Source organism: Balaenoptera ricei, chromosome 2 (assembly GCF_028023285.1).
Source record: "Balaenoptera ricei isolate mBalRic1 chromosome 2, mBalRic1.hap2, whole genome shotgun sequence".
Classification (NCBI taxonomy): Eukaryota; Metazoa; Chordata; class Mammalia; order Artiodactyla; family Balaenopteridae; genus Balaenoptera; species Balaenoptera ricei.
The window spans coordinates 41072451-41097704 of NC_082640.1; the positions used below are offsets into that span (position 1 = coordinate 41072451).

The following is a 25254-nucleotide window of genomic DNA, read 5'->3' on the forward strand; positions in this document are numbered from 1 at the left end:
AAGGAAGTGGATGGAGATAGGTTTCAAACTCAGTTCTGTACAAAGTCCATACAGCTTCCATCACACCATGCTGTCTTTCTGTGTATTAAACAGCCACTCCATTCGTGATCCCTTTTCAGTATTATTGGTGAGCAAAGATGAGATTGTGTTGGATATTCTTTGAGTTTTGGAGCACATAGCAGTAATACCATCACTCATTCAATCAATCGATCTACTATTTGTTGAGTATCTTTGGAGCATTGGGCTTAGCTATGAAATACACTACAGAGGAAGAATAGAGTATATTCTTATCCAACACCATTTTAGTTTTTGCAAAGCCTAGATCATATAGTAACTGATCAGTAACTACTTATTGTTTCTTTGTTTTTGAAAAAAATTCTCATAAACATAAGACAACAGTGGAAGAATACATAACCAAATAGTACAAAAAAAAAAAAAAATACATGGCAAAGCGCACACACACACACACACACACACACTCACACACACACATACACACAAACTAGAAGAGTTCCAAGCAGGGGGATAATATAGACTGACATAAGAAAACTGTATACAAGTAGTTGGATTGAGTTTAGCCACAGATGATGAATATAATTTTTGTATGTATATGGGAGAGGAAACTGTTTTCCAGGAGAGGGAATGCCACAGATAATAAGATCATAAAGACAAAGTTGAATGTGGTGTATTCCAGTATAGTATGGTGAATCAGAGATTGGACACATGAGCTTGAAAGCAGTGATACATTTTAATTTAGCAGGCTCAGATTTTGAACACACCTGAGAAGACAGGTTAAGGATTTGGGGCTTGTCCTGGCAACTCTTAGAGGTGCATTAAATGAGCATGAGGTGAAGGTGAAATAACAAAATAGATGCCTTTGACTTGATAAGTATACAAAATTATCACGGGTGCTGGATAGCTCTGGGAGATGCTGGGAACCTAGACAAGGAAGGCCTGGCTTACGGTAATGATATTGGTACTAGCATGGAAGAAACACACTTTTAAAATAAAACCGGGCTCTAATCGTTTGCTGTCATCTTTAGCTCTGTGTACTGGGGAAAATAATTTAACCTCTTAGAAAATTGAAGTGCTCATCTGCATAAAACCTCATTCATAAGGTTTTTGTGAGGATTTATTTAAACCTGGGACAAGGTATAGTAGCACTGATTCTGGAATACTGTAGTTAGTCTATATCTTACTTTGGGATGCCATAACAAATACCATAGACTAAATGGCTTAAGCAACAGAAATTTATTTTCTTACAGTTCTGGAGGCAGGAAAGTCCAAGATCAAGGTGCGACAGCATTCAGCTTCTGTTGAGGGCTCTCTTTATGGTTTGCAGACATCTTCTTTCTTACTGTGTCCTCACGTTGCCTTTCCTAAGTGCATGTGTGTGAGAGAGAACAAGCTCTCTGGTGTCTCTTCTTATAAGGACATGAATCCTATACCTTAATTACTTTCATAAAGTCCCTATCTCCAAATAAAATCACATCAGGGAATAGGGTTTCAACATATGAATTTTGGAGGGACACAATTCAGTCCATAGTAGCCTATGTGTGTTCGTGCCCATGACATTGAAAGAATTGGCATGGAAAATATTAAGAATGGAAATTGGCCAGATGTAGCCACTAACCAGAGAAGGAAAATGAAGAAAGGGGACAAAATAAATGGAATGTCGAAGTTTTGAACACAAGTGGCTAGAGGGATTGTGGTCTATGTCAGAACAATGCTTCCTATCTCTGTCTATTAACCCTCCTCATCCAACTCCAGTTTCTAAAGGAAAAATCATTCATGGTCTCATCACGTACGACCCTTTAAAAATTGATCACACATTTCTAGCTCTTCATTTCCATTAAAAAAGAAAACTCAATTTTGACTTCTACTTTCAGGAAAATTCTCAGAGGAACTCATGATATTCTTTCAGGTAATATTTTTTTGTTGTGAAAGAAATTTGACATGCTTCTTATTTTCTTATTCAATATTTCTTCAACATTTGATACAAAAAGTCCAGAAAAGAGGTTTTCATTGACCTCTTGGGACTATCTTTTCTTTAGTGAGGTTCCTATAAATTCTATTCATTTGACTTTGCATCTTTTCCAAATTTTGAAAAAGTTATTGGAGGAAGGCATGTAATATCCTATTACATTTTTACAACGTATTATGTTTAGAGCTTACGAGGGGTGTAGTGTGTGTGTGTGTGTGTGTGTGTGCGTGCATGTGTGCACGCACATGCCCACATTTTGTTTAATGATTCCTCCATACAGAGCAGGTAGAAAAAAAGAGCAGAGTTATGTGATTTCATGAAAACCTAGTCTTTCCTCTTTGCTTAAGTGGGAAGTAATAATTTTAGGGATACTGCCAACTTATAAAGAGGGAATCATTTCCATACACAATTTAGAAAACAATAACTTGCTGTACATGTGTATTAATTTTTATTCTCATTTTTTAATTCATTGGTGGGAGTGAATCATTGTTCCCTATTACAGTGGTGTGCACAGATGTAAAGGTGATTTGGTGTTGTGAGTAGAAAGATGGAGCTGGGGAAGGAGAAAAAGGAACTCCCATATGTTATGTACCTACCTCTTAGAATTACCCTTCTAGGCTCTAGCAGATAGTTAGCAAAGCTAGAGAGATGGACAGATGGAGAGATTTAAAGCTCAAGGACAGATAATTAAGTTAACCACATTCCTTGCTTCATGGTGCATTATTTTCATTGTTGCATGCAAGGTCCCTCTCTTTTGTGTCTACTCATTTATCCCCCTCACTACATTTTCCACTCTTATCCTTTTTTCTCTCTGCAGGAAAATATATAATTGTATAGATCAAGTGACTGAGGTTAAGAAAAGTCAAGTCAATTAAGTAGGTTTTTCTCATGTCGCACAACAAATTAGTGCAAGTGCTGGATTTGAATTGGGATTAGTTGAAATGCATATTCCACCGAATATGTTTATTTTGTGAAATCCTCAAAACAGACTGTAACAAAATATACCAGAAAATTTTGGAACACACATTGAGGTGCGTTTGTCCAGAGGAGAAAAGCAAGGTTTTGGGATGCCCGGTAGGGAGGTGGTAAGTGTGTTAACTGCCCATGTGAACCACATGTTAAAGTTTTAAGACACTTTATAAAGAATAAATGAGCCTTAAGGAATTGTGATTAATAGCATGTAATAGTAAGTTGTACATAACAAACTTCAGGTTTCCCTGAAGAGGATATTACCTAGGAGATGAGCATGCGGTGGAGGGAGAGTTTTAGCAGTGATTTTCATAATTAAGTGCTATAATCAAACTCAAAATATTTATACTCTAAATTTTCCCCCAAGTTAACGTCTCAGTTCTAAGAACCTGAGTCCTTCCCCTTCAGTTATTGATTAAAGAGAGCTTTTTTCCCTCAGGCACTCATTTCATAATCATATACAATTTTGTAAAAACTCAAGATTTGTCAAAATATTTTGTACTTTTTTGTTGTGGCAATAAAAAGCGGATTGAGCTAAAAACAGCATTTTATATTTGACCAATGATGTGTGATATACTATAATATAAAGTTAATTTATCATAGCCTCCAAGAATACTCATTAACCATATAGACGAATTTTACTGTCCCATTTAATAACTGACATGGGTTACTTAATATTTGATTTTAGATTGAAATGAAGCCATGAAATTAAACATTGATTTTCAGACCTAATGTGTGGAATTATTGCATTTCCTACTTAAAAAACAATTTATTTATTTTTAAATTTGTTTCCAAAAGATGAGCTAAAAGAGGTGGTTTCAGTATTCCAATTGAAAGCACTTCACGTATAACATGTTCGTGAGGATTCTGTTTATCCCCCCAATATGAAAGTCAAATTGGATTTAATCATCACTAAATTTTCTCTTTTTAACATTGGTTTTCAAAGCACTAGAAACACCTTGATGTGCTCTAGGAGAATTTTGATCAGATGAGTGCGTCTTTAAAATCCTGTGAAACTGCATGTGCATCAGTGATCTTTATGCTTCCTTTCTTCAACCAACAGCACTTTATGAGCATGAATTAAACAATATATGACTTAGAATAAAACAATTGAAAGCTGTGTAATGCTTCCATCCCCATAACCACTAGCAGTGCTCAAGTGAGGGATAAACTGGGTGGCTGGGTCATTTAATTCCATTTAATACCAAATGATGAACATATTCAACAGTGGTTCCATCAACATGTTTGGAGAGCTTACTATGCACAGAATACCTTACATGGATAGTCTAGTTTGATTTTCACAATAATTCTATGAGTTTGGAACTAGGCATGATGCCCATTCAACAGACAAGGAAACACAAGCTCATGGGACAATAGTCACTGAGGGCTTACCCTGTGGTACTCAGATTCTCAGTTGTTTAAATACGTTTTCTTATTTAATCCTTAGAGCAACCTAATGAAAGAGGTACTATTATTATTCCCATTTTATGAATAAGGGAACTGAGACTTAAGCAGTGTACTCATCTAAAATCATATGATCTGCTGATAAAAAAAGCCAAAGTCAGGCCATCTAACTTCAGAGTCCAAGTTCTTACAGCCATGCTATATTCATAGAAGGCAGAACCAGTATTCACATCAGGTTTATCCAAACCTTTGTTTAATGGATATCTATCTATCCATTTATCTATGCATTTAAAAAAATAACAAATGAAACAAAAATGCTATTACCACTTACACTAGTGTGAACTTACCAGAACACTGCACCCATGGTTGGAAACACCAATCCATTGTCACTCAGTTGGTAAGAGCCTTTCAATGTTCCTCCTTAAAATGCTTACTTCTCTTGGCTTCTAGGACACTAAAATCACCTGATTTTCCTCCAACACCTCTGGCCACAAATTCTTACTGTTCTTTGGTAATTGCTCCTCATCTCCCTGCCTTTTAAAAGATGCAGCACCCCAGGACTCAGTCTGGGGTTACTTTTCTTTCTACACTCACTTCCTTAAAGGTTTTCTTTTTTTTTAAGCACGGAGATCATAATCCAAGTCATGGAGCTTGATGTGATCACCTCAGAGGAATGGGCAGAAAAAGAAAAGAAAAGGCAGGTAAAGAATTGGAAAAACTAGCAGATGAAGAAGACCAGGGAAATCCCTGGCGACCCAGTGGTTAAGACTCTGTGCTCTCACAGCCAAGGGCCTGGGTTCAATCCCTGGTCAGGGAACTAAGATCCAACAAGCCGCCCAGCTCAGCCAAAAAAAAAAAAAAAAAAAAAAAAAAGACCAAATGATTGTGTGTGTGTATATGAGATAAGAGTACCTGAAATCTGTGTGAGATGTTATGTTAGTTAGTTGACTGTAGTAATCATTGCAGTGTGTTATGTATATTAAATCATCATGTATACCTTAAATATCTAAATTCTTATTTAAAAACTAAAAAAAAAGAAGAGGACCAAATGAATGGATATTACTGACAACTCAGACTCATAGGAGGAAAGCCAGAGGAGATGCAAAAAAAGTAAAGTGTGGGACAAAAGTAAAGGAAGAGGAGAGTTTAAAAGTAGAGGAAGCAATGAGCCACTGCACTTGATGCAAAGCAGAAAATGCAGTGAGGACGTAAAGGGAGAAAGTGGATTTGACAGCAGTGTGTCATCCCTGCTGCAAGAAGTTCCCATAGAGTATGGTAGAGTGAGTTAAGGAGTTTATGGTAAAGGAGGAGGTGGAGTCCACTGTAATTTTGCAAAAGAGAGGAGAAGGGAATAAATGATGATAAAAGATGTGAACACTACCATTCATCTATTCATTCAGTATTTAATGAGCATCTACTATATGCCTGGAACTATTCAAGGAACTGGGTACACAACAGTGAACAAAACAAAAGACAAGCCCTATCTTCCTAGAGTTCCATTCTGATGGACAGATAAAAGTAAATATTGCTATTCATCTATGAAGGATATTGTATGTAAAATACATACAGCTTGTTAATTCCTACTTCTATTATACTAGCTTTATATCTGTCCTAGCTTATTTACTATAATTTAAGTTCCCAAATTTAAAAAAAAAACCCTCACTTTATTTTATTCATTTCTATATCTCTTTCCAATACACTCTGATATTTGACTTTATTTAATATAAAATATGTATTGGAGGAAGAAATAATAGGATTCTGTTGATCATTTGTTGTGGTAGATCAAACAGAAAAAAAAAAAAAAAAAGAAATGAGAAGAAAAGGGAAAGAGGGGAGGGGAGAAGAGACTTGTGTTTTATCATTCTATCTGGTTTTCTTCACCTGCTTTCCTCCCCCATCTCATCTTTGGACCATTCATGAGACCAGGTAAATTTCAACCCTTGAGTCTAAGCCTCTTGTTTCATGATCTAATCTTGGTTTACCCAGGATTCTGATGACATGTACCTTAGCATACACTCAGCACAAGTCTGCTTGATCATTTTTAACAATAAATTGGATTTCCTCCTACTTAGAAGGATTTTCAGAATTACTGACAACTCTTGGTTCACTATTACTAGTACAGGGAACCAGAATCACTATTTCCCCATCTTCCACCTCTTCGCCCCAATGCAACCTTCCAGTACACACAGACCACACATACACACACACACACACACACACCCCACATTCTCTAAAACACCAAATGTGAAAAACATTCTCTTTCCTCCTTATCAGTGATAATTATTCTATTTCCTTACTTTATAAAGAACACACACGGGCTGAAATTTTCCCAGCAGAATGTCATCATTTGCTTTTCAAAGCAGGCACTAAATTAAAAAGCATTGTGGGTAATGGAATGCAAATGATGCGAGGCTGACACCTTCTTAACAAAGTTAAACTGTTAATATGCACCTGGAATCATCTGGGGAATGAGCAATGGACCAGTTATGAAGCAGCTCTTCTAGCACCTTATTCCCTTGGTGGGGATGGGGGGGGCACTCAGAATCACAGTATCCCACATGATTCCTAAGCCTGCTGACTCTGAATGTCTGTTATGGTTTTATGTGGAGGCCAATAAACACTATCTCAAACACTAATGTGTTCACTTGGAAAAATCCATTTAACCTAAGCCTAATAGGAAATTTGTTGACATCAAATAACATCAAGTTTCTTGGTGATGAACTAGACCTCATGGAGAAATTTATCTGAAAACAATGAATCAGGAGAGAAGGAAAGTTAGGAGTACTTGAGAGACTATGAAATATCAAGGCAGCAAAAACTTTGCCTATACCCATGGTGTGTCATTCATTTTTTCTTGGTCCTAAATTCCCCCAGCTGAAAATTGCCAGTTCTAATTATAACTCAAAGACTCTTAATGACGAAAGTCTATGTTTTTCCTAAAGAAAAGCTCTATATTATTGTTTAAACTATTCTTTTTCAACAGTAAGACCACTTCAAGAAAGGTGTGTGTGTGTGTGTGTGTGTATTAGTTCAGTCTGCTAAAAAAGTAATATGCACACCTGACACTTAGATCTTAGTTTCTAAATGCCACCTTCAAATAAGATCAGATCTCTTTGAGAAGAAAGGATGATTTCAGAGATAAATCAGGTACAGTACAAAATGAACTTAGAACATATAGCAGTACCCTAAGTAATGACATGCTCAAAGAATGATGGGGATGTGGCAGAGGGATAGATGAGCCAGTATGAAGGAATTTCCACTATCCAAATTAAGGACAATTTTAGCATCAAAATAAAAAATAATGATAATTAATTATAACTCAATGAAAAAAACTAATCAATGAATCCATAGAGATATAAATCAATCAAAAAGAATAGTTCTTCCTTACAGTGGAATGCCAACTAATAAATGTAGACGAAATAATATAACTGGGAAATAACCATTTGGCTTCCACCATAATAGTACCATAATAATAACTGTTCCAGGCAAAATATCATCAATGGATGCTAGCACTGATAGGTGAATATTTGATGAAAAACAGAACACTTATATAGTCTCAGGACATCTTTCCACTAGATACTTGTTAATTAAAAAGGAAAAAAGTAACTTTATAGTAGAGAAACTTGGCAGACACCGCTTTAAACAAATGATCAAAGTGTAACATCATCAGTAATGAGACAAATACATATTATATGGTTCTTAAAATGAAACACTGAGAAAGAAAAAAAAAACATCATTTCTGTGGTATTCTTGCCAAAAGTACACAACCTAAATTTAATCATGAGAAGACATCAGGCAGACTTAGACTGAGAGAGACATTCTCCAAAATAACTGGCCTGAAATTTTTTAAAAATGTAAAGGTCATGCCCAGCAATCCCACTACTGGGCATATACCCTGAGAAAACCATAATTCAAAAAGAGTCATGTACCAAAATGTTCATTGCAGCTCTATTTACAATAGCCAGGACATGGAAGCAACCTAAGTGTCCATCAACAGATGAATGGATAAAGAAGATATGGCACATATATACAATGGAATATTACTCAGCCATAGAAAGGAATGAAACTGAGTTGTTTGTAGTGAGGTGGATGGACCTAGAGTTTGTCATACAGAGTGAAGTAAGTCAGAAAGAGAAAAACAAATACTGTATGCTAACACATATATATGGAATCTGAAAAAAAAAAGAAAATGGTCATGAAGAACCTAGGGGCAAGATGGAAATAAAGATGCAGACCTACTAGAGAATGGACTTGAGGATACGGGGAGGGGGAAGGGTAAGCTGGGACAAAGTGAGACAGTGGCATGGACATTTATACACTACCAAACGTAAAATAGATAGCTAGTGGGAAGCAGCCACATAGCACAGGGAGATCAGCTCGGTGCTATGTGACCACCTAGAGGGGTGGGATAGGGAGGGTGGGAGGGAGGGAGATGCAAGAGGGAAGAGATATGGGGACATATGTATATGTATAATTGATTCACTTTGTTGTAAAGCAGAAACTAACACACCATTGTAAAGCAATTTACTCCAATAAAGATGTTTAAAAAAAAAGTAAAAAGAAACAGGTCAAATTAATTTTACTAAAATAATTTACATAAAAAATGTAAAGGTCATGAAACGTAAAGCATGATCAAGGAATTGTTCTAGATTAAAGAAGACTCGAGATTTGACAACTAAATGAAACGTATTGTTCTGAATTGGATCTTATAGTCAATTCAGATCTTTTTGTTATAAAGGGCATTACTGAATCAAACATTTTTTAATAAGACCTGTAGATTGTTTTACTGTATCAATTATTATTGATTTTCATAATTGTACTGTAGTTATATACAGGATTACCATTGTTTTTAGGAAATGTACACTGAGATATTTAAAGGTAAGTTTGCATTATGTCAGCAACTTATTCTCCAATAGCTCAGAAAAAGCAGTGTGTGTCTGTGTGCATGTGTGTGTGTGTGAGAGAGACGGAGGGAGGAAAAGAGGGAGCAGATGTGTAAAATATTGACATTTGAGGACTCTCAGTGAAGGTATTTGGATAGTTTTTGCAACTTTTTAATAAAGCTGAAATTATTTAAAGGTAAAAACTAAAAATAAAAAAGTAAAAAATATATATGAAAGGTATGTCACATGAGATTGACGATACTGTATTTTCCTGCTTTTAAAGATTCGATTATTTGACCTCCCCAACTTTATTATTTTAAAAGAAAATTTTACAGTCTTTTGGTGAAGTCTTAAAAACTGAGATTCTGTCTCATCTTACTAAAAGGAATCCACAAGAACTCTAAATTACATATACAATAAAACAAACATATTAAATAAATCTGTAATTTGTCGGCAGTGGTCTGTCTTCAAACTTTACAATGTGCCTTCGAGATCCATTTTACTACTAATGGCAGCAAGTTCCCAGAATGGCATTTCAGGGCTTGCCCAGAACACTTGGCTCAAATTTTCCTGTTAAGCATCCCACAGAAACTACAGCCACGGATAAAGGGCAGGATGGAGAACAGTAAGATTGAGATTCCCTGCCAGAGAAATTCTGATGAGTTACTTTTGTTAATCCTGCTGGTCTCTTTGGAAAACAAGGATCAGCACTTTATACATAGTAGAATTACAATAAGGAGGAGAGGTGATATAACGATATATTTTTCTCCTTTTGTGGATTTTCTTCCCCCAAAGACGATCTTTGGAAACAAAGGAAAAGTAGCAGCATGGTATAATGGAAAGAGGTTGAAGAGTTTGAAGTCAGATAGATCCTTATTTAAATTGGGGCAAATTATTTAAGGACTTTAACCTTAGTATACTTATCTATGAAAACATGGAAACTAATAATTTTGGGGTATATTTCCAAAAATAAGTAAGCTAAAATGTGGAATGTGCTATATATTCTCCATTTTCCCCTCCAGGTCTTCTCTTCGTCCTGCTCCATCCTGCTCTGTGTCCTAGGAAACTGACCTCAAAGACTGGTTTAACCAAGCTTTCTTGCCTTGGTTGGGTTTGGACAAACTGTGGCATATTCAGGAGATCAGGAGTTAGTAAGAGAAAAAGGTATGGCATTTATTCCTTCATGTCCCTCCCTATGAAAACATTGTTTGGCAGTGGCTGCAATATTCTTCCCTGTTGGACACTCCTTACCGTGCAGATACATCTCTCACAGGCTAGGGCAACTCTTCCTTGGTTCTACCCCTCTACCTCACTAAGGTGATAATACCTTCCCACTATTGCCCTTTCCAGAGTGCTTCACCATCCTTTAATGGTTCCCTTAATCTTGCCTTCAAAAACAGTCCCTTCATTGATCTCTTCTCAATTACCCCTTTGCCATCTTCCAGCTGTTTGCTGCTAGAACATAGACTGATTCAAGAACAATCCTGACATTCGAAGGCCAGTTTTACAATCCTTACTTCATCTGGCTCTCCATTTGCTCTTTGAGGTTGAAAGGAGACTCTAGTTACGATGCTTCAACTCTTTCACAGCAAAATTCTTATCAGGAACCACCTAACCAACCCTTAAATGAAAGGCAGTCTTGATGATTGGATATGGGGGTCTGGTCCCTGAAAAATAAAACAGTCCAGATTTTGTTCATTTGCAGCCCTGTGGCCCTTGTGCTGAAAAGATAAGGTAATTCATGCTTAATGTACTATTTATTAAGGATTAACAATAATATTCCTTAATATTTCCTACAATAGTATCAGGCAAAAGGGGAGAAAGGAAAGGAGAAAATGGGTTTAATATAGTTAAACTCTATGATTATTGACCTTCCAGAGGGATTTCATGTCAATGATCTTATTTATTTTCTTAGCTTTTACTTCAATAGATTGTATAATATCTGAAACCCACCTCAATTTGCTCCTTGTTCCTGGCATTTTCTCTCTCTTACATCAAACATCTGGGAGCATTTTACAAGGCTTTCCTGTAATCTGGCAAACTATATACACATGTGTCTTTTAGGAGTCCAATTTTCTCCACCCAGTAATTGGTGAATGCAGAGAAACAAAGTATCATTTTATTTTACATAATGGTACTATGTAAAATGATTCACTAATTCAGTTCTGAAAAATAATAATCACAAGTTGGAAGATTTAAAAACACATGTGAGAAGACAGCACCCAGGGAAATCTAGGTTCTTAGTGCTTACACAAGCTCACTCTTGCCCCCTGCAGTTTGCTGAGAGACAGAAAAATATTTTGTAATTAGCCTTGTGTGTTGCTTGCAAAGTTCAGCTGAAATGTTCATTCACCTTATAAGGAGCTGTCAGTACCTCTAGGAATACACCACGCAACAGTATCACTTAGAAACAGTTTTGTTTCCACATCACGTAATAAATATGTCTTTGTTCTTCCTTTGTCTCCACTTCTTGTTAATAGAGAAAATTGTCCAGGAAAAATGCAACCTGCAACTTAATATGGATTACTATGTTTTGTACTCCTTACAATTTGAAATAAATGTCTACATAAAAGAAAGATACAGCAATAGCTAATGCTTTTCCCTGGGTAATAATACAATTTTGAAAAATAGAATGCCTAAGTAAATAAATTGGGCAAGCTTATCTTTTTGCCTGCAGTTTCATTTTACTAATGAGACTGCTGAGAAAATTTCCCCTCGAGAGCCCTACAATTCAGCACCCACTCCGTTGGACAGTACCATCTCAGCAAGCATCTACACAAAACCATCCAATTGAATGGAAACTGAGGAATATAAAATGATTTCATGTGGTGACTAAGACCTAGAAACCAAAGCTTTCAATATCCCCCCCTACACCCTATTAAAAACTGCTATTCTCTGGTTTAAGTAAAATGCAAAAACAAAACAAACACTTTTTTGTCCCCTAATAGTGCAAGATAAAATTTCAAACAAGAGTGTCAAGCAGCCACTCCTCAAACTTACCTCTGCAGTAGATTATTCATATCAATAAGGAATTAAGGGAAGAATTCGTGGTTTCATCTATTTTTAAAAAGTGAATGGACTACATCTCATACCAAATAAACTAAATGAAAATGAACAGCTTTCTTTATTAATATTGTGATACAGTTTACTTTATAAGTCAGAGTTAGTACAGATTCTAAATATGCTATCATCCAAGTAACAATTCACAATCTTAAATCTGACCTACAAAGCCTTTTTCAAGTGCTGTAAGAGCCTGAAGTCACTCCATCTGTGGGCATCTCTGACTGAGCAAACCAGGTAGTATCAGATATTAACAGATATTAGTTCACTGTTGATGTCAGACCAAGACTAGCCTTAATTTTTTTTTCATTAGGGAAATATACAGCTGATGAAATAAACACTGCCCATTTCGTCTACTATTCATTATATGTACTATTTTTACATTACTCATCTTTCTATTATGTATGCAATCCATTGAAACCATTTCCATTTTTGTGGTTCAGGAACAAATTATAATACTCTAGGTTTTGTGTTGTCAAGAGCAGAGCAGAAGGAAACTCATGCCTCTCCAATTCTGTATTTTATAACTATTAAAGCCACTAAGTTGTCATTAGAACTTTGGCAGTTTTAGCACACTGAACCTTATTAAGCTCACTGTCAATTACAACCCCACACAGACAGCTGTGTACTCTTCCAAGGGGGTGTGTCCTTGTCTGGCAGCAGAATTTACCCTTATCTACTTTCATCTTTTCAGCACCATCTATCATTTCCATCTGTAAATATATTTTAGAATATCAATTACATCATTATGTGTTGTAACTTCACATTATACAGAAAGAAATACCATTGTTTCTATAGTTACAGCTAAGTGCTTTATTTTTTTAATGTGTAAAAATTGTGGAATAGGACAGGACTTAAGGCAAAGCTGTGAATATAAATCCCAATTCAGACTGAAAAATATCCATTAATCAGCATAATTAGAATATATTACTTCAACTAATAACAATTGCATTGAATTATGCCATTATTCAGCCCATAGGTCGCCATAATTTCCCATAAACATAGATGAAAGGCTTGGCAAAGATTTATTTGTTCACTTATTTATTGATTACCTCCTATGCATCAGGCACTGTTCTGGGTGCTAGGAATACAGCTTTGAACAAGACAGATAAAGTTCCTTCTCTCATGGGTTGTACATGCTAGCTGGGGAAGACAGATGATATTAAATTAAAGGTGTCAGAGTAGTAGTGACTAGGAATGCTACTCTAGGCAAGGTGGTCATGACAAATGTTGCTGAGATGGTGAAATTTAAGCTGAGATTATGACATTTAAGCTGAGACTTGAATGTCAAGAAGGAGCCAGCTATGCAATGATCTGTAGGAAATGCATATCAGTCTGAGGGAACAACCAGTGAAAAAATTTTGAGTTAGGATTGATCTGTCTCAGACTGTTAGAGAAACAGAAATGTGTGGTTGAAGTCCAGGTAAACAATTTCTTCTACATTTATTTGATCTACTAGTTACTAACCTCATAAAAATAAAATATAATCAGATTAGAACATGGATAAATCTCAAGATAATTATGCTGAGTGAAAATGCCAAAGGGGGGAAAAAGAGTACATACTATATGATTTCATTTACATAAAATTCTAAAAATACAGACAAAAATTTAGGGACTGAAAGCAAATCAGTGGTTGTCTCAGTGAGAAATGTATTACAAAGGGACTCAAAGATGTTTGGGGGGGGACGATGGGAATAGTTGTAATTTTTATTGTGGTAATGGTATCATGACTGTATGTATAAATGCCAAAACCAATCAAATTACATGTTTTAAATATGTGCAGTTTATTGTACATCAATAATGCCTCAATTAAGCTATAATAAAATCAGGTTTGTTTGAGCATTTTCTTTTACAGGGAATATTTAGTAGTTTCCAGCCATGCCCAGTTCATTTTCTAAATACTTAATAAACCTTCCTCAATAATTCATCCTGTGCTTTCCTGATATCTACATCACACTCATTTGCCTAAGTTTGAGAGACTATCTCTCTTTCTAGGTTTTGGAGAGTAAAAGGATATTTTTCCAACTTCAGTTTGCAAACATGCCTCCTCAAAGATCTTGGACAGGAATTAGATAATATCATATGGGTATTATTTCAGAATTGCATTTTAATACAGCCAATCCAGAAACCCTGAATTCATTTAGACTAATGCATATATTTTTAAAAGTCCCTCTCCCACGTTTGACATCTGTTCCTTCTTGGCAGGTTGTATTCTATTTTCCTTCTCCTCCTCCCTCTCTTCCTCTTCTCCTTTTCCTCCTCCTCTTCTTCCTTTGCCTCCTTCTCCTCCTCCTCCTCTTCTTCCTTCTCAGTCTGAATATCATTCTTCACGTAGTGAAGACAAAACATGCCATGGATCAAAGGTTTCCCCACTGTGCCTTCCCTTTAGCTGCATTCCTGCCTGAAATATAACGAGGTATGTTTTTGTTTCTCCTTCGGTTTTATAAATTCCAACCTCTTTAGGAAATTTAGTGTCCCTGACCCTATGTTTATTACTGCTGATAACAAAAACTGGGGTCTTAGGGAAGACACAGACTTTGTGTTGCTGATGGAGTTAGTAACAGTTACGCCGTTGGACATACGAGAACTCTGCCTGGAACATCTGCACAGATCCCGAGAGGTGACCGTGCAGACCTGGCTGCCTGGGTGCACGTATCTCTCACCCTCTCACCATTCCAGTTTCTTCTACCTGGGGGCCTTCATAGCGTTGTTATAAACATAAACAGAGACACCTAAAATATGAATGTTACAAATTAAAATTATTGTAATCTTCATGTATACATTGGGAACTCAACAAAAATGTGCCGATTTAAGAATTACCATCATTCTACTCCATGGGAACTAGTGAAACCAACTTAGCTTCTGCTTAATTCTGATGGCACTCATACCTCTGCTTTAGAGCCAGAGATTTGTTTACTTGCCATGATTTTTCAAAATCACTCATGATTATATTAAAAACATGACTTAGTATTTAGCGATATAATAATTCCATCATTTCTCTCTAGTTCTTCTTAAGGTTCTGTGTTAGATTCTGCCAATCTGTTTATCAGATTTGGAGGCAGAAGGGGAGAGACCGTTATCCCCTGGCAAGCATTTGTGGTAGATGGATGGGGAGACATCAGACATCATCAGCCTTCAGGCAAGCCTCAGCCAGCCACCTTCTTTGTGCCTATAGACCGCAGATGTAGTTGAGGGCAGTTCCTTCAGGAGGACTCCAGCAGATGGAGATGCATGGAGAGGGTGTCCTGGAAAATCTTGAGATTCAAAGCAGCTTCTGAGTGGGCTCTTGAAAACCACTAACTTTGGCACTAAATGTTAATCTGCCACAGAGTCCTTGCCTTTGTCCCCCACAGTCTTTCCAATGGTTTAATAAGCCTCTCCTTCCCTTTACACAACATTATGACCTGGAATTCATAAAGAGCAACTTGTTTTCCTGACAAGGTAAACAAGTATAGACACACATATGATCCAGTTAGAAACAAGAGATTTATGATTTTACAAAACCACCTCTGCTGTTCAAACTGGTATCATGGTTAAACATGCTGGTCCTGGAGAGGGCTTCCGGGGTTCAAATTCCTGCTCCATCACTTACGAGTAACTTTAGGCAAGTTATTTAAATTCCCTGTACCTCGGTTTCATCTCTTTAAAATGGGGGCAAAATATTTTTTTACCTCTTAGGACTATTTGAGGGAATTTAAAAAGCTTATGTGTGGCTTCCATGGTGGTGCAGTGGTTAAGAATCTGCCTACCAATGCAGGGGACATGGGTTCGAGCCCTGGTCTGGGAAGATCCCACATGCCACGGAGCAACTAAGCCCGTGAGCCACGACTACTGAGCCTGTGCTCTAGAGCCTGCGAGCCACAGCTACTGAGCCCGAGTGCCACAACTACTGAAGCCTGTGTGCCTAGAGCCCGTGCTCCGCAACAAGAGAAGCCACCACAATGAGAAGCCCACGCACCGCAACGAAGAGTATCCCCGCCTTGCCGCAACTAGAGGAAGCCCGCGCGCAGCAACAAAGACCCAACATAGCCAAAAAATAAATAAATAAAATTAAATTAAAAAAAAAAAAAGCTTATATGAATAAAAACTTAGAATAGTGTTTGGCATTTGTTAAGCAATAAATAAACATTGGTTACTATCAACAGTGGTGTCCTTAACTCCTGCTTTTCTGATGAGTATACTCAATTCCCCAGTGTCTATTTTCCCACAATATTAATGGCTGAGTGGTTAAACTATAGCTCAGACTGGAATGCAAATCATCTCTATGCCCTCAGTGCTTCACTGATAAGAGACAGAGTCAATTCAACTTCTTCAGGCCCTCTTTCCAAAAGTTAGATCCATCCTTTCTAAGTCAAACCTTCAATAACTAAGTAGACCTAAAAGATAATTTTACATCTTTTCCTTAGAATACAAAGAAGAAGTTCCTTTGACTTTTCCTAGGTTATTCCCAAGTAATTAATTATATGAATAACAAGAAAAACAACCAAGTTAGATTGACTGGTGTTCCTTCATGGTCTTGAACATTCAGTGAGTGAAAGGTTTAGAATGTTGAGACTTATTTGCATGTATGTTTCCTTATCATGGAGGATGTTGTGATCTTCGTACTGAATGTACAGGAGCCAGCTCTTTGGTTAAGAACATCAACTTATATAGATTATTTTTCATGGTCTAAGCTTTCCCCTTTGTGTTGGAAACTGCTTTATAAATAAAATTTTAAAGAATTATTTGCAGTACATTTCAGGAAAAAAAAAAGAAATTTGGAATCAGTGATCTGTGTTTGAACCACAGATCAGCCATGTAGTAGTAGCTTGGGTTTTATCAAACATTTAGCATCCTAAGCCTCCATTTATTCATCTATAAGGTAACAATTAATAATAGTAATAAAGATTTCCTAATAATAATAATAATAAAGATTTCCTAGGGTTTGCTTGATTTAAGATAGCACACATCAAAATACCTTTATCACACTTCCAGCCCTATGACCTGTCACCATTCTACTTCTCATCGTATTTAGTCACACACTGGCAAAACACAAGGAACTAGTCAGCCTCCCTGATTCAAAACCACATAATGAAATGATGAATACCAAGTCATCATAAACACATCGTCCCTCACCATGTTATTGCCCCTAAATTTGTTACATCCACTTCTGAACAAACCCCTTTATTTTACCCTCCTTTTCTTCTCATTTATTGATAACTCCTTTCTGTTACCTAAGTACTGTTAAGCTTCTGTCCCTTTATTATCTACTCAGTAGGCATGGAGATAAAATTTAATTTTCATTCAACCAAATATGAGCTTTGTGCCACTTAGCATAATTCAACTGCCTTGCCTTTTATATCTTGAATGTAGTGTTGCAACCTTACCGCCCATGTTGAAATGAGAGGATGTCAATGGCTGTAGCCTTGAGAATAAACATAGGCTATTCAAGATGAAAGGAATTTAAAGATCTTTAATTTTAAAGCTAAAAAATCTGAGAGTAAACAAGTTAAGCCACCTCTCCATAGTCACAGAGCCAATTGTCAGCAGTAATATTCTGAACCAGAACTGAGCTTCAGTGAAACTAAGCCACTTGTCCTTGGTAAAAACTGTGCTGGGTACCAAAGTGAGGGCTTCATGGAAAATTGTGGAACAGCAAAAACCATGATAGATTATTTCATCTTGGATGCAGTGGATGTGTCTAGATTTCTTTACTTGATTCCCTTCTATGAGGGGGGAATTGGACAAATGGCCAGAATAAAGAAAAAGGGCAAAACATGGAAATGTTCACAGAAACTCACCGCACATTTCTCTTCTACAACAGTCATCTAAATTCAGAAGCTTACAAATCAAAAATGTAAACTTTCTGTTTCTTTTTATCCTCATAAGGCTACTCTAGTTTGAATATTATGACCTTGATTTCTTCTCTTGTAAAACAGCTTTCCTCCTTTCCTTTTTTTTTTTTTTTTTTTGCCTTTGTTGTCACATCCATAGTTTTGCTTTCCTCTATACTATCTGGTAGACTAACTCTTATACGTAAAATGGTTTGAACCATAATACTAGCGGGTTAGTTCTTTGTAAGAGCCACAGGGGCTCATGGGGTTTTTTAATAAAGAGAAAACCAGTATTAAGAAATAAAGAGAAAAAGGTATTACTCTAAAAATTAATGAAAAGCTATTGAATTAACTTAGACCACCCATACCAGGCAATTTGAAGCTTTCCTATATAAAGATAGCCTCTCCTGTTTGGCAAAACTTTAAAGATTTTTGTCTTCCATTTTTAAAATTAACAACAACAAAAGACAAGGCTGCAAAAGGCTGCTGTTGATAATAGAGAGTGGGAAGAGTGAGTTTTCTTGATTGAAATTTTTTTCCAGGGCCTGGTAGCCTATTCTGTTTCCAGGTATTTATAGATTCATAGGCAAGAGACCAGCCTTTCATTTGGTTGAGCCTGAGGCAGAAGTGAATGAGATCCCCAGTGTTGACTGGAAATGGGTAAATCACTTAACCACACCTAGTGGTCACTTAGACTCCTGGGCTCCTGTGGAATCATTTGTAAAATAGGTATTCTTTTAGGTTAACATTCATGGTTGTTATTAGGTGGGAATATTTTACAAATAACAAATATGCAATATGAAGAAAATTCACTTTAACTCCTTTCTGTCTGCAATCTGTATCACCTCTCTCTTTTGAATTCTTATCCCCATGAGTTGCAATGCATTCAACCCATGGTGACATACATTCCACCTATGATGATATACATTAATCTTCCCTGAATAGTATTAAAATAATCAAGGGATATTTCTGGGCCAAAATATGTACAAGACGTTAAGATTTTAAAACTTACACATAAACACATACAGACATACATTCACCCAACACATACTTTTAGGGACTGAAGAGAAAAAGAAACTAAGATGATTAAATAAGTTTTAGATTATCCATTTAATGGCCCTCACCTCTGTCAGTGGTTCTGCATGTTGCTGAAGTCACAATCAGCATGTGTAGAGTATTAATTATCCTGATTTTTTCCCATTTATTATTTGAAAGTCTGAACATCATAAAGGAGACGAACTTGAGCCTTGTAATGAAACAGAAGTGAATTCAAAAGCTAGCAGTTCTTCTATAAGATTCATGGCATTTGGCAGACTTCTTAACCTCTATAGAACAATTTCTTTGTAAAAGGGGACTCTAATAATAGCATCTATCACACAAGATTATTTACATGATAAAGTAAAATAATACTAATAAAATGCTTAGCATAGCATCGAGTTCATGGTAAGGTTCTAATGAATGTCTGCTCTTATTATCATCTCATATATGCATTGATGCACTCATTATTTTCATGGTTTCATGGTATTCTAGAAAATTAATCAACCACGTTCTTTCTTTTTTCTCTATTTACTACTAGGAATTTGGGTTAAATTTATTTGGGGATATAAGTCTCATTGCTATAAATATCTATGTAGTAAATACTGTTTTCTGATAAGTTTATTTTCTTGAGGGATATTGTAGCTGGAAACAAAATTAAATGGGAGGTTTTTACGGACCTTCTTAAAAGTTGCCAAATTCTTCTCCAGAGGAAAGTAAACCAATTTACAGAGTACGATATTATTAAACTTCTTTCTTCACAGATGCACCAACACTGAGTTTTCATTATTTTTATTTGCTTATTGTAGAAGAATCAGCATAGAATCATACCAAAAATATTTGAATTAGCCTTTCTTTGCTAATGGACCAGGGTTTTTTGTTGTTATTGTTTCCCGCTAAGATTAGCACTTCTTCCTGGCTAATCAATTCATTTTCCCTGATCCATTAGAGAGCCATTTAATGTTTTAAAGCTACACGTGATAACTTATAGTCTCAAAAGATCCCCAGGCTGAGTTCCGTTCCAACATTTCCCTCCTCATAGCCACTGGACATTTCTTTGCCTGCAACTACGGAGTGAAGCTAAGACTATTCTCAAATATTAGATATTGTGGGCTAATTTTTTTTTAATTTAAATAAAATTAGGGTGACCAAAGACAAGCAAAAAGAAATACTGTCATAATTGCTATGTAGCAACAATTGGAATTGTTGGAAACAGTGTAATTTGCAATCTGAAACACTGAGTTTCCATCTTTTGTTTTGATACAATGCACCTTTTGGGGAACAATTCTTCCCATTCCCATATGTCTCATTTCAGCCCACAGACATCGGTACTCCACTTCCTGCCCTCACCTGCTTCTCCCTAAGGGAGGAAGAGTGTCATGAAGTTGATGATTCAGGGGGAGATGCTGAGCGAGCATGAGCTGCTGGTGGCCCCCTGTGTTCATTCTCTCCCTGAACTCAAGATGCCCTCATTGCTCCTCTGCATGATAAGCTTAGCAAGGCCAGCTCTGCTCCTACAGTTCTAGGTAAGGAAGTTCAATTCTGGTGGGTCCATGCACTATAATACTTTATAACCAGTAAAAAGTCAGGTATGTTCCATTCAAGCTATCTAACGCCTGTGTTCTATTTCTTATTTGGTTTAGAATTCATGAGAGAAGAAAAAAGTGTCATCCATTGGTCATATAAAACCCCACCCAGCTTAGTATTTGTAGTCACTAAACATCAAGGATACAGAGTCATACTGCTTGGTTCAACTCCTATGTGATTCTTATTAGCTGGGTGAAAGACAAGTTATATAGCTTCTCTGACCTCCAGTTTCCTTATCTGTATAAGGGAGATAATAATAGTACATACCTCAAAGAATTGTTTAAAGCAGGAGTTGGCAAACTTTGGCTCTCTGGGACAAACCCAGTCCATTCTTTATTTTTGTAAATAAAATTTTACTGAAATGTACCCATGCCCATATATTTGCATATTGGCTATGGCTACTTGCATGCTGCAACAGCAGAGCTAAGTAGTTGTAAAAGAGACCATATGGCCCATAGAGACTAAAATATTTTCTATCTGTCCCTTTACAGAAAAAGTCTGTCAACCCCTGGTTTGAAAGATAAAGCAAGAAATGAGGTATGCATACAAAACACAGAGCACTGGACATGACAAAGAGTAAATTCTTATTATGTGTTAGCTATTATTATTGTTATCCATTAAGAGGTAGTGTATCATAGTGATTAACAGTACTGATTCTTTAGCAAAACTGTATAGGTTCAAATCTCAGCTCTACAACTTATCAATTCTGTCATCTTAGGCAAGCCACATTTTTTTTTTTGAATCACAATGTACTCATCTGTAATACGAAGATAATAATATCTAGTGCATAAAGTTATTTAGAGGCTTAAATGAGATTATACAAGTAAATTAATACTTAGGAGATTGCATGTCACTGATATAAATATTTGCTGTCATCACCATCACCATCATCATCATAACTGTCATTAATTTCCCCCTACAGGATTCCAAAATATAAACTTATTTTGAACACAAGTTCATTGATAATATTAGATCTCAAGTAATTCACATATTCATTTAATAAATATTAACCAACCATCTTGAGGGAGTCAGAGAGTCTCCAGAGATAGAGATATAACTCTTCCTTTCTCCTTAACTTCCCCAGTGTAATCAGATCTATACTTTCAGGTCAAAGCCAAAATATCATGAATTCTTGAAGAAAAAGCACCATCTAAATCAAGTTACTTCATACTAAAACAGGAGGAGTTATCTGCATCCAGCTAGACTACAAATGGGTTTAAAGAGCATCTAAACCCTGGGTTATTGAGCAATTTTAAGCCTTAATAGAGCTCTCATGATTCAAAGATGAATAAACAAAAAAATGATGAAATAGAAGTTGAAAGAGGAGGATGAAAGAATCTTAACAACCCAGAGGGTGAAACGTTCTGCAGTGTATAAGGAGATGAATGCCTTACTCAACCCACAGAGCAATGGTGCTCTTTGGGAAATGATTAGGCACAGGAAACAGAAGCCAGCATTAGGTAGCCCCTGTTCAGGTATCAGGAAAATTCAAGAAAAATGACATCCATGAAACAGTACATGAAAAGGTAGCAGATCTTGATGGAAAGAGAGCTGAGTATATTGCAGGCAAGCATGAATAAAAGAAAAACTGATGAGAGATAAAGAAATAGGTGCAATAAAACCTAAATGTAAAATGGCTGAAAATAAAACACATCAGCAAAGAGGAGAGTCCACGCTGCAGAAGACTGAATCTATGAGGACAAACATTAGACGCACTTCCAGAATCTAGTGTTAAGAGTTACAAGGTACTACAGAATATTGAGCAGCTTTCCCTCTGCTATACAGTAGGTCCTTGTTGGTTATCTATTTTAAATATAGCAGTGTGTACATGTCAATCCCAAACTTCCAATCTATCCCTCCCCCTGATCATTCCTGCTTGGTAACCATAAATTAGTTCTCTAAGTCTGTGAGTCTGTTTCTGTTTTGTAAGTAAGTTCATTTGTATTACTTTTTTGGAAACTAACACAACATTGTTAATCAACTATGCTGCACTGTAAGATAAAATTTTTTTAAATATGAAAAAAAGAGTTACAAGGTAGAAGTGATGAGAGGAGAAGACATGACAGACACGGAGGCTGGAAAGCAGGTATCAAACACTCCAGAGAAAGAGAATGAAGAGTTAGAATGGAAACACTGCTGTCGTATGATTGAAAGACATGTCAGAAAAGGATGGGATATTCAAATTCAAAATGAATCAAAAGGACCTAAACCTAAAAAGAAAAAAGAAAAGAAATAATTTTGATGTAGTAGAAAAAGAATATTTGTGCTAATGAAAAAGGAAAAACTATTAAGGCAGAAATAAACAAGGTACATACAAAGAAAGAAAAGTTAGGCTGATTACTACTGGCTTAAATATCAGAGAAAATTGAACCAAGCCTATATTGTTTTAATGAAATCTCTAGGTAGGCAAAGTGGAACTCCGATGTAAAGGAAAGAGGAAGATATCCACATGTATACTAATATACCAAAAGTACACCATTGATTTACTTTACCAAAAAAAAAAAAAAAAATTAAGGTGTTCTCTAACAAAAATGTGAGATGAATCAACATAAAAATAAGAATGAGGACGTGATTGCACAGAGTGGATAGAGATGAGCAATGCAAGTAATTGAACATAAAACTGAACTTTAAAATGATCTGAATATGACTATTAGACAATCCAAATGCCACAGATACGTCTTATGTGAGAAAATAAGAAGTGGAAAACAATATTTTTGCTTAAAATAAATGAGACAGAGATGGTTGGATCGGCAACATGTGTATTTCAAAATGTATATGTTCCAGGAAAAATCCTAGGAAATGTAAAGTGTTGTGGATGATTGAACAATACAGACCAAGTACACACTTCACTCACTCACAAACATAGGAAAAAAGCTCCTATATTCACAGTAAATACCATCAATATCTATAATAAAATAATATTTTAGATCATAGCCAAATACATTTTCCTCTGATTTTCAAGGATGGATGAATATTATAAAACCTATTAACATAATTTAAGACTATTAGTTTAAAGTAATAATCATTTTCCTAGATACCAAAACAATTCATCATCCAATCCTGATTTTTTAGTTACTAAGCTAAGAAAAAAGAATAATTAATGAAGAAGACATTGAACATGAATACCAAACCAACAGACATTTTACTTAATTCTTAAATACTTAGAGTCATTCTCATTTTGAAGTGAGATTCACAATGAAGTTGCCCATAAAATCATCATCATCATCTTTAAACTAAGTTCTCAAAACTGAGCAGGTTATAGATAAGAATAAAAAGTAAGCAAAGGGCTTCCCTGGTGGCGCAGTGGTTGAGAGTCTGCCTGCCAATACAGGGGACATGGGTTCGAGCCGTGGTCTGGGAAGATCCCACATACCGCGGAGCAACTAGGCCCGTGAGCCACAGCTACTGAGCCCGCACGTCTGGAGCCTGTGCTCTGCAACAAGAGAGGCCACGACAGTGAGAGGCCCGCGCACCGCGATGAAGAGGGGCCCCCCGCTTGCCGCAACTAGAGGAAGCCCTCGCATAGAAAATGAAGACCCAACACAGCCAAAAATAAATAAATAAAACACAACTCTGCCTATGCTATTTCCCTGCTGAAAAAAAAAAAAAAAAAGTAAGCAAAGCTAATTGTCAAAATTTATAAATGATACTATGATTTATCTAGAAAAACAGAAAAATGTAGGGGAACACTTTTAGGTATAACTACAGAGATCAGTGAAGTTACTAATAAGCGTATCAATAATCAAGAATGTTCCTGTATAACTAAGACAACCACTTACAAAAATATGATGAAAAAGATGCTTTTTGAGTAACAAGAAATTTTTAAATATTAAGATTAAAACCTCATGATAATACATCAAGGAAGTACATGAAAAAAAAAAAAAAGGTTACAAAAGAACCCCCACTATACTTTGTGAACATCAAAGAAGATCTGAATAAGTGGAACAAAATATCAGGTTTTGAAAAAGTCATATAGGCAAATAGTCAATAGATGAAAAAACCTATAATTTTAATGCAACTTGAGTTAAAATCCCAGTGCTTTCACTTTGGGCAGGTAACAACTCATTATAGAGTTTATCGGCGAAAATTTAAAAAGGAAAATAGCAAAGCACGTTTTTAAACAAATACACATATAAATACATTAAGTGGCAAATATAAGTATATGTAAATGTATATGTGTGTTAAACAATACTAATGAGGTGGTGCTTGCAACATCATAGGTTTAAATTACACAGTTACAACATTAAAACTATGTGTTCCTGGCAGATAGATTAATGGAACAGAATATAAAACCAAAAAAATATATATATACATATATACCAGATACATGCACATGTAAATACTATATAATAAGCTGACATTATTAATCAGTGTTAAAGGATGGATTATTAAGTAATTGCTATAGCAAATGGTTAACAATTTAGAAATACAGACTTATTCAATAGTGAAAAAATGTAGAGGAATTACAATATGTAAATATACTCATTATAAACTTACCTACTTCAGTTGAATTAACACC

At 36.0% G+C, this 25254-nt stretch overlaps 1 protein-coding gene across 5 annotated transcripts in view; it reads right to left on the reverse strand.

The window, feature by feature from the left end:
• AGBL1 (AGBL carboxypeptidase 1) overlaps positions 1-25254 on the reverse strand; it is an 805162-nt gene that overhangs the window by 180676 nt on the left and 599232 nt on the right. Inside the window, exon 23 of one of the 5 annotated variants that reach the window (XM_059912530.1) lies at positions 14667-14701. The exons of the other annotated variants lie outside the window; for them this stretch is intronic. Coding sequence (XP_059768513.1) covers positions 14686-14701 — 16 coding nt within the window. The 3' untranslated portion in view covers positions 14667-14685. Of the gene's footprint in view, positions 1-14666; positions 14702-25254 lie in introns of those variants that run through there. 5 annotated transcript variants of the gene reach the window in all.